The sequence below is a fragment of the Macadamia integrifolia genome, chromosome 13 (assembly GCF_013358625.1).
Source record: "Macadamia integrifolia cultivar HAES 741 chromosome 13, SCU_Mint_v3, whole genome shotgun sequence".
Taxonomy (NCBI): Eukaryota; Viridiplantae; Streptophyta; class Magnoliopsida; order Proteales; family Proteaceae; genus Macadamia; species Macadamia integrifolia.
The window spans coordinates 27,797,655-27,807,504 of record NC_056569.1 but is presented as its reverse complement, the minus strand read 5'-3'; the positions used below and the strand labels follow the sequence as shown (position 1 = coordinate 27,807,504).

At 36.9% G+C, this 9,850-nt stretch overlaps 1 protein-coding gene across 1 annotated transcript; it reads right to left on the bottom strand.

The window, feature by feature from the left end:
- Positions 1-92: 92 nt before the first annotated feature.
- LOC122058809 (poly(A)-specific ribonuclease PARN-like) lies at positions 93-8,893 on the bottom strand. The gene is given in 10 exon segments (XM_042621497.1): positions 93-258; positions 363-1,154; positions 2,590-2,818; positions 2,821-2,856; positions 2,938-3,064; positions 4,133-4,246; positions 5,522-5,622; positions 5,625-5,849; positions 7,697-7,827; positions 8,286-8,893. Coding segments are annotated over 10 exon segments (2,199 nt in total). The 5' UTR covers positions 8,648-8,893; the 3' UTR covers positions 93-176.
- Between the last annotated feature and the right edge of the window lie 957 nt (positions 8,894-9,850).

Here is a 9,850-nt window from a genome sequence, read left to right as displayed (position 1 = left end):
AAAAAAAAAAAAAAAAACCAAATCCCAGTTGATGATCTAAATCATTATTTAGCTGTCCTCATTTGCTCTTTCAGTTCACAGAAGCTCATTGCTGGACCCAACCCTTGGGATCATTTTACTGTTGTCTCAAGACTCTTTTACAATTGACAATAAAGAGGCCGACGGCAAATGAACGGTTAAGCCATATAACACATGTACCAGTGATGAGTGATGGTAAAAAGGCCGCATACGCTCAATGAGAATTCAAGAATTTCAATCTTCCATAAAAAAAAAAAAAATATATATATATATATCAAGTAATGAAAGGATATAAGATTCTACTAATGCTGCAACTTAGGTATAGACATCATAGTTTAGTAGTCCGAGTCCGCTTCCCAAGCTGAGACTTCACAATATGCAAGGCATCCCTCCTTTCATCAGATGAGAAATGGCGATATGATGGATCATTTAACACATCCTTAGTCTCCCCACTAAAACTATCCTGTTCTCGGGTATCTGATTCTTCCTTCAATTCCAGGAATTTGGAGTTGGATACAATACCTACTGAGTTGGCTTGATCTGCAAATAAGATTCTGGAGATAGCGGAGCTGCAAATCTCTTTGTAAACATCATACTTGGCAGCATGTGTATGCTCACCTTCTAATAATTTGGAGAGAGGGTGCAGGACTGAGGTCTGATCATTACTTCTTGCTAGTTTTTCCTTCAACACAAGGAAAGCAGTCACAAATTCTTCCTTGCTGAATTGGATGAATGCTGAAGTTTTATCCAGGTAGTAAATGGAGGTAAGAGACTCTGAGCCAAAGACTTTAGAGACGCACTCTCTGAACTCTCGGGGCTTCAGCTTGGAGGGGAATCCCCAAAGCAAAACAATATTTTGGAAAATCACCTTTGGATTTCGAATTTTATTGACATGGGAACCAGTAGACTCTGGAGTCACCTTCCCACTGCTAAAATTGATAATGTCTCCAGTATTCCAGCTGAGGTATAGAAGGTTCATGTGCTTCTGGAGCTTCTTATTCCGAGCCAAGACTGTTGATGGGGAGTGGAGTTTGAAATCAATACCTAAATGACTGCATGCCTGAGCAAAAACGCATCCAGTCATAAAAGCATCATAACCTGCTTCATGCTTGGCTCCTGAGTTCCAGCTAGAGGACCTGCAGAGTGAGTTGCTCTTTGAATCAGAAGAACCCACTGGCATAGTTGCAGATCAATTTACCAGATGGCAAAAACAAATAACAGTGACTTCTATTTCATCTATACTCCATGAAAGCACTGAACTTCTCCAGTTCCGGCATAACTGTTAGAGGCACCCCACAGTATCCAAGTTTCTCATGTACAATACTAGTTGTGTCGGTACCTTAGACATCTCAAACTTTGGATGATTCTACACATATAATATACAATAGCGAAGTGCTAACCAAACAATGCACCAATAGAGATAAGTGACAGTCATTGCCTCTTTTTCAAGTCCAGGTTAAAATGGATTATGTAATCTCACAAGATCTATGCCCTCAGTTTATATGCTAATTGAATATTTCCGCAAGAGATCTCCAACCTTACAACTCTGTCTTTCTATAGAGGTCTCCAACCTTACAACTCTATTTCTCTATCTTCTGCTCTCCCTTTTCTTTACCTTCTCACACATTTTCCTTCTTATTCTTGTTTCTTCTTCTTTGATGAATATGTTAACATAATTCTGTTTTCAGCTATGCCATTGAATCTGATTGCTTTTCTTTTTTGCTGAATTTTCAAAACCTTAATTTTCAGTACCCATAGAAAAAGCACAGATATTAAACCTCTAGCACCATGCAATTGAGCTCTTCAATCAATAACCAACATTTTATCAAAGAAACCATCCTAATCATGTGCATTTATTACCCCTTAGGCATTAAGAAATAAAGTATCGGGCCATTGATCCCTTTACAACCCTTAATATCAAATCTAAAAATACCGAAACATCATTACAAACACTCCTAAACCTATTTCTTGAATTTCTCTACCAACACCATATTTCAACGTCATGGCAAACATCATTCCAAACGACAAAATCAGTACCTAATTTTCCAAACACATAAACTAGATTCCCTACCCTCCTATAAACCCTAGAACCAGAATCCAATGATAATCACCATCTAAACCATCCAAATAAAAAAATCTTACATCTTTTGGACCATTTGTGGTGGATTTGAATGTTCCAAATTCCAATGACTGCTGAGAAATTAAGCGATCACTTACATTTTTTCCAAAAACCTTTCGTAACTTTTCATAAACCAACTTTTTTGGCAAAAATTGTCATACTGGGGATGTTCTATGGTCCAAAAAGCTGGAAATGTGGAACAGGATTTGTCCAGCTGACAAGAAATTGGGACAATTACTATTTAAGGGATGCACACAGGATAAGGATTAAATGATGATATTGCTACATGTTATTAACTAACTGGAGTATAAAATAACACTGAAATCTTTTGGAAATAAAAGCAATTAAATGACCATGCTTGTCCAATTCTTAATCATCATGGAAGTTCACACTTTGTAATCAGAAAGACTGTAAAACTAAGAATCTCTAAAAGAAAAGGAAACGGAACAAACCTCAAGTCATCCACTTGAACCTCAACCTTCACATAGGAGAGACGAGGCAAAGCAGAACCCTTGGTAGCAAAAGCAATCTGAGGACACAAATGGTCAAAGGCTGAAGACAGTGATGTGTTTTGCTGCTTCATCAAATTCTTAATTGCACTGTCCGTCCTCAAGAGGTGCTTTGTGTCAATGACGTATGGGAACTTTTCATGGAAGGAGGATACCAATTCTTTCACATCTGAAGTGGACCAAAAAATTTGTTGTATACGTGTGCGATATCTGTATCAGATAAATGAAATATCTGAGAAAATTGTTTCACAAAGGTAGATGTATTTTACAAGATTGAGAAGACAAAGATACCTAAAAAGCAGTTATGACCAATAACCAACTTCCTTTCTGAGGAAAGGAGGTCGATAACATGGTGAAATCCAACTGCAGCTTTAATCTTCCTTTCTGCTTCCTTGTGTAACCCATCCTTTACCTCTCCCTGCAAGAAGAAATTAAGACAAGTAGTTAGAAGGATTAGAAATACATCTCATACAGCAGCAATTTTGTTCTTATATTCCATGATATCCAAAATCTTCAAATAGGCAACCAATTGGTCGGATAATTCTATTTAAATGCAAATTTTTGTACCAGATGCTTCGAAATCCATTCCGTGTCTGGGGTAACATAATCAATTCCATCACTTGAATCCAACCCCCACCCCTTTGGATGAATAAAACCCCTTGTTCCCCCTTTGATTTCATATCCTACTATATCCACTGTTTTAGAATGTCATTCAACCTGCAACTTTTTTCTTTCAAGAACCTTGTTCTGCTTTTAATTCAACAGCTTGCAGTTTCTAATGCAATTTCAACGGGCCAATTTCAGGATTTTCCCGGAACCTACCTTGCAAGTCTCATTGTCCTAAAAGAAAAAAATGAAACCAGCAATAGAACACGAGATTTAATCAATGCCAAAATACTGGAACTTATCAACGAGCAGATTTCATGATAGTATCAGATTTCTAATCACTGTACGCTATCTAATGACCCTATGCTAGACTTTGTTTTCTCCTTTTTGCCCAATCAAATTCCAACCAACTCTAGTTGAACTTTCTGAAACATTATAAGAAGATTCAGTTCTACATTGAATTCCAGTAACTCAAGCTGAATTTTAGAAATCCTATTCAATATTCAGTTCCAATCTTCCACTAAACCATAATCCAGTCCCAAGTCCCAACACTTTCCCGTAATCTCAACCACATAACCTATTATTCCTTTTCCCTTGATATCCTGCATCCAAGCCTTACTCTAGTTCCAATAACCTATTTTGGCTCCTACCCTGCACCAAATTTGAACCAGTGCTTTTGCAATATGAGCTATATTATATCAATGTCTAACTCTTTGCCATCCTAATTCCACCAAATTTTCCTAGCAGTTTAGGAAATTACAAATTTTTATTTTGCACACTGAAATGGATTTTCTGGAATATCAAATAAACCCTATGGAAATTCCATATAGAAAAGGATTGTTTTGATAACATTATAAAATAATAGATATTAGTTTCTTACCATAAGCAAGCCTTTATCATCCTCAGAGTCCGTGTAAATAATAAGTTTTTGTTCAATGGAACCTTCACCATTCACAGAGACATAAGCAAGATCTTTGAAGCATTTTCTTATGACCTGCGTGTTTCCAGATTCATGTATTAGCAACACTCTCAATCCAGCACCTTCAATGTGTACTGTGTACAGAATCCACACACACAGAGGGAGAGAGATTAGCAGTTCTAAAGTGGAAAGCAATCACTTCAGTCTACAAAGAATTCAAAAACATCAACCATGTCACTTGGGAAGACAATTGGAACAAACTTCTAAAGCAAAAAAAAGCTCATGGACATATCTTGGATCTGGGGGCTACAGGACCAGCAGATTGTTACGGGCCCTAATAGCTCGTCACTTGTTTCATGACAAGAGGATGAGACCCCAATTTTAGATTGGCCCAACTGAAGAGATGAATTAGGCAAAAATAAAATAATTTTGAGTGGACGATCCTGTGTGCTTTTCTAAATATTTATTTGAACACCCAAAAAGAATTCCAGAAGAGTTTCTAAAAGCTCTAACACAATACATTGACCAGAATCAGATGATAAAAATATTTGACCAAGCTCATTATTGTGTATATAATCATTTTCATATAAGTCTCATGAGTCACCATTCATCTGATTTTCCTGTGAATCTAAAAGTGATGACAATGAGGCTGGCCAAGTCTGTGTAAACCATTCCCAACCCACTTAATATATTGATCAACCCGGACCTGCCCCACAAAACATGCATTGGGCTTTACCAATTTAACAAGGTAAAACTGTGGCAGGTGGGGAGGAGCAGGGCTGTTGTGGTTTTTCAAACTCAGAACCAACCATTATGCAATCTTCGTCATACAAACCCAGACCATTGAGAGCAGGCCAGGGTGGAGCAACTGATTAAACCCCCCCCCCCAAAAAAAAAAGAAGAAGAAAATACTGAAGATACTCCGCAAGGACTTTACAAAAGTGTTATGATACTCCCAAGGACTTTATTGAAAGTGTCATGATACATCCCAAGTGATAGTTTCCTCATCCAAGATAAGAGTATCATCTTGGAAACTGTTTGATTGCCAAGTCATGTATAAGATTAACATGGCTATGAAGATAAATTGATGATTTTATTGACAAAAATGAATATAAAAATGAAAAACTAACTGAACTAGAATACTACAATTCATAAGTAAGAGCTCCCATGAAACTCTGTTTGCATACACCACATTTCAAATGTCAAACTACTTCAGTTTGACACCATAAAAGTACCCAGGGTTGAGGGGCTTACCAAAATTCTGTTGTATAGACAACACTTCAAACCCTTAAACTTTATTTCACATTATGTATGTATACATAGTAAAATAGTAAAATAATACAACATTACCAGCTGAATCAATCTCAGTTGGTGAGAAGTGAATCCATTTAGCACAAGAGCCGGACGCATTTTGAAGAAGACAGTTTGAAATTGTTGTTTCAAGTCATTTGAGTTCCCTCAATCTGAAGCCCCCCATTTACATATTGTAAGAGCCCATCACGCCAGTCATTAAATCTTTCTTTCATCCGCTCAGTGAAAGGAACATCTGCAGTACCAATCAATGGTGTATACTTGACTTCTTTTAACTGGCATCCCAAATTAGATAGTTCATCCTCATATCCCAAATCAAAGCGATGTCGTACTTCCGCCCCTTGTGTTCTGGATAAATAAGATATTCCTAAGATTACACAAGAGTGTAAATTCTCGAAAAGATTATTTATATAAATAACAGTCTGAAGTGGGACACAGAAACAGGAACTAACCCATAGACTATCATCCCTATACCTTATACAATTGGACTGCTTAAGAGAGTAGTAACTAGCAACCCACCGCAATGCTCTCATACTTCTACAAAACAAAATCCAATTAGAGCATATAGTCCCAATTATCTGACAATGGATGTCAACTAGACAACTACACGCTGACAACAAATTTTCAGCACCAGACAAATACATTAATTGGGATCTAGGGTTGTGGTATTTGTAAATGATGATATATTCACACATAAAGCCAGAAGGTTATTTTCCCAACATGGCAGTTGCAGGGGAAGTTGAAGTAACAGAAAAAGAAAGCTATGGAGTTCATTTGAAAAGCACACTAAACATATAGTGAATATTAAAAACCACTAGCATGTATGATTAAAGGACCCTGATACACCCACCCACTCACACATGAAGAATAGAAAAAAAAAAATGGGGACAAACAAACAAACTTCCTTTCACTGTAAGTTGTAATTAAAGCTACAGAATAACCTGACTTATGAATTAGGAAAGCCCATAAAAGTGCAACTACCAACTCTCCATTATTTGAGGGTATCAAACCATATGGTCTTTATTGACTTGGAAAAGGCCAATGACTAATATGGCATGTCCTAGAGAAGAGAAAGGTGTCAAGTAAATATGTGGATATAATTAATGATATGAATGCAGACATGGTAAAAAGTGTGAAAACCAAGGGAGGTCAAGGTAACGAGTTTCCTATTTCTATTGGGCTACACCAAGGATCAGCTTTAAGCCCCTATCTGTTTGCGCTTGTTATGGATGAGTTGACTAAAAACATTCCAAGTGAGGTTCCATGGCATATGCTTTTTGCGTATGATATTATTTTATTGGATGACACAAAAATAGGTCTCAATGCTAAACTAAAGAGATGGAGATCTACCATGAAATCAAGAGCTTTTAAGACAAGTAGAACAAAGACGAAGTTTGTGAGGTATAACTTTAGTCAAACTACAATGGATAACGACGTGGTAGCTACTGAAGGAAGAGAGTTCACGCAAAGTGACTATTTTAGATATTTGGGATCTATCGTTAATAAAGAAGGTGATATAAAAGATGATGTATCATATAGAATTAAAGTGGGATGGACGCAGTGGAGAGTGCATTTGGAGTTTTGTGTGACTAGCAAGTCCCAGTAAAACTTAAGGAAAATTATATCTGACAGTCATGCGACCAGCTATGATGTACAGGGCAAAATGTTCGGCAGTTAAGAAGTGGCATAATGATAAACTATGTTAGCGGAAATAAGAATGTTACGATGGATGTGTGGGAAAACTAGGAGGGGTAAGGTAAGGAGTGAACATATTAGAGTGGATTTTGGCGTTGCCCAATTCATGATAAGCCTGGAGAAAGTCATTTGAAATGGTATGCCCATGTACAACGGAGGCCATTGGATGCACTAGTATGGAGTGACTTGTTCTAGACAGAAGGATCTAAAAGAGCTAGAGGCAGGCCAAAAATGACCATAGAAGAGGAAGTGAGGAAAGGCACGCACAAATTAAGCCTTCATTTAGCCTTGTCCTAAGTATGGCCTCAAATAGAGCAGATTGGAGGGCTAGGATCCAGGTAGCTGACCCTCGTTAGTTGTGCCTACTTCATTAATGTTCTTAATATTTTGTTTCCTTTAACTTTTCTTTTTACTTGCCTTTACTTGGATCCATGGGGCCGACCCCATTAAGTTGAGATAACGCTTTGTTATATCAAACCATGCAAAATGATAAACTAGCAAGCAGGGAGCAAAACGAACCTTCATGTATGCAAGCATTGAAATCAAATTGGTATTTGGCCAAGAAGTCAATTGAGCCTGTCTGGCAGAGGAACTCAAAAGATGGGCCATCAAAAGGAAGCTCTTTGCAAGGAAATACATAGAAATTGTGCCTGTTTGAAGAGGTCAGGATCCATATTATTATCATTCTCAGAACACCTAAAGTACAGAAAGCTTGTAACAGCTACTATATATACAAGATTCTCCACAGCAATAAGAATATATATACACAAACAAGCAAACAGTACCAGTTAGAACGAAGGATTAGGGGAAAAAAACCTCAATAGTACCAAAAGGGAGGATAGAATGAATGGACAAAACAAACTTACCTGACAAAATAACCAACACAATTTATCCACCCCCATTAACCCGAAAATATGCACCATTATCCAGAAAAGGATTCCATATACACAGGTAAGGATAAATTTTACCACAAATGAAAGCCGGAAAATGTATAGAAAAACTCAAAAATAAATTTATTAAAATGTATAGAAAAACTCAAAAATAAATTTATTCTTCTACATCAAAACCACCCAAAACAATAAAAAAAAAACAAAGGAGGAGGACTCACGGATGAGCGACGAAGGATTCCTTGGAGGCGTCCCAGAGGAAGGGGCATACTCCGAACTGAATGACAGCAAATTTCTCGGCAGAGTCCTTCACTTTGAGATACCTAACGTCGTAGCTATCGAACTTAAAAGATTCTCGCCATGGAGCGCTCGTGACTCCGGTCATCTCCAGATTGATGGAAACAAAATCAGCGTCTCGAACATGGGTTCGGAGATCTTCGAGGACTGAATCAAAGTTGGTTTTGGTTACCTTCTTCAGAGCGAAGGTCGACGTTGCAGAGGAGAACGACCTACAGGTACAGGTGAAAGAACCATGGTGGAGACAGACCATAGCTAAGACTCTTCCTAGCGGTGCTTTCTTCATTTTCTGCTCATCCCTTGGCTGCTGTTGCCCCGTCTCCTAAACCAGAGAAACCAAGAAAGACAGACGGGGCCTCGGGGAAGTAGGGGACGAGAGCTTGTGTACTGTGGAGTGACTAGTTATTAAATTCTCCGAATTAAACGCGAATAATTCGGCCGAACAGATTTTTCTAATTTTACGAATAATTCGGTCCAAACCCGAATCAACTAAACCATTTTGAAAAATTCTCGAATTTTATAGATTTTTTTAAAATTCACAAATAATTCGGCCAAACCGAATTTTATCCAAATTATAACTGCATTTTATCTCATGTAAAAAAACAAAAACTTTATCTTGAATAAGTCAATAAGCCTTTAGAAAATAATGTGATTATTATGCATTTATTATCCTAATGTTACTTTTCTTCTTTTTTTAACAAAAACCAACAAAGTGTATCTTTCCTGAGGTAATCTCTCACACTTCTACAAATAATAATAATAATAAAAAAAATCTTTCACTCCATTTTGGTTTGACTAAGTCTTACAATCGTTACTCTCTCTCTCTAGTCTTTAAGGTGAACATGCATAAAGGGTGATGTGGGTCTAGCTGAATTTGTGCTCAGTCCCCCTTCTCAGTTTCTCTTTCTCTAATTCAATTATTTGAGTAATGGAAAATGAGTTTATAAAAAAAAAAAAAAAAAAAAATAGACTAAATATAATATTTTTTATCTTTAAAATTAAAATTTTTTTTTTTTAATATCATTTGTATGTTACGTTCTTATGATAATTGATAGATAATATGAAACAAGTATTGCAAATATTAAAAATAACATCTGAATTTTTTGTCCGCTTTTTATTTTTGTAAACGAATAATTCCCGAATCCAAATCAGAACTCGAATTTTATTATCTTCGCTTTTTTGACCGATATTTTGACCGAATCATTGAATTAATGAAATGAATTAATCTGAATAATTCTTCATCCGAATAATTCCCAAATCCGAATTTAATAACTATGTTGTGGACACGATCACTGTGGAGTATGCACTCGTTATAGGTAGTGGTATCGCCGATTCCAATACCAATACTGATATCAATACCGAAACCAATACCATTAGGTGGTGATGTGATACCAATACTAAATACCAATACCGAAACCATTAGGTGGTGATGTAGAGGACCAGCACAGTCTAATACAAGGTAAGAGAAGCCTAGAGCAAACTCCAGGGT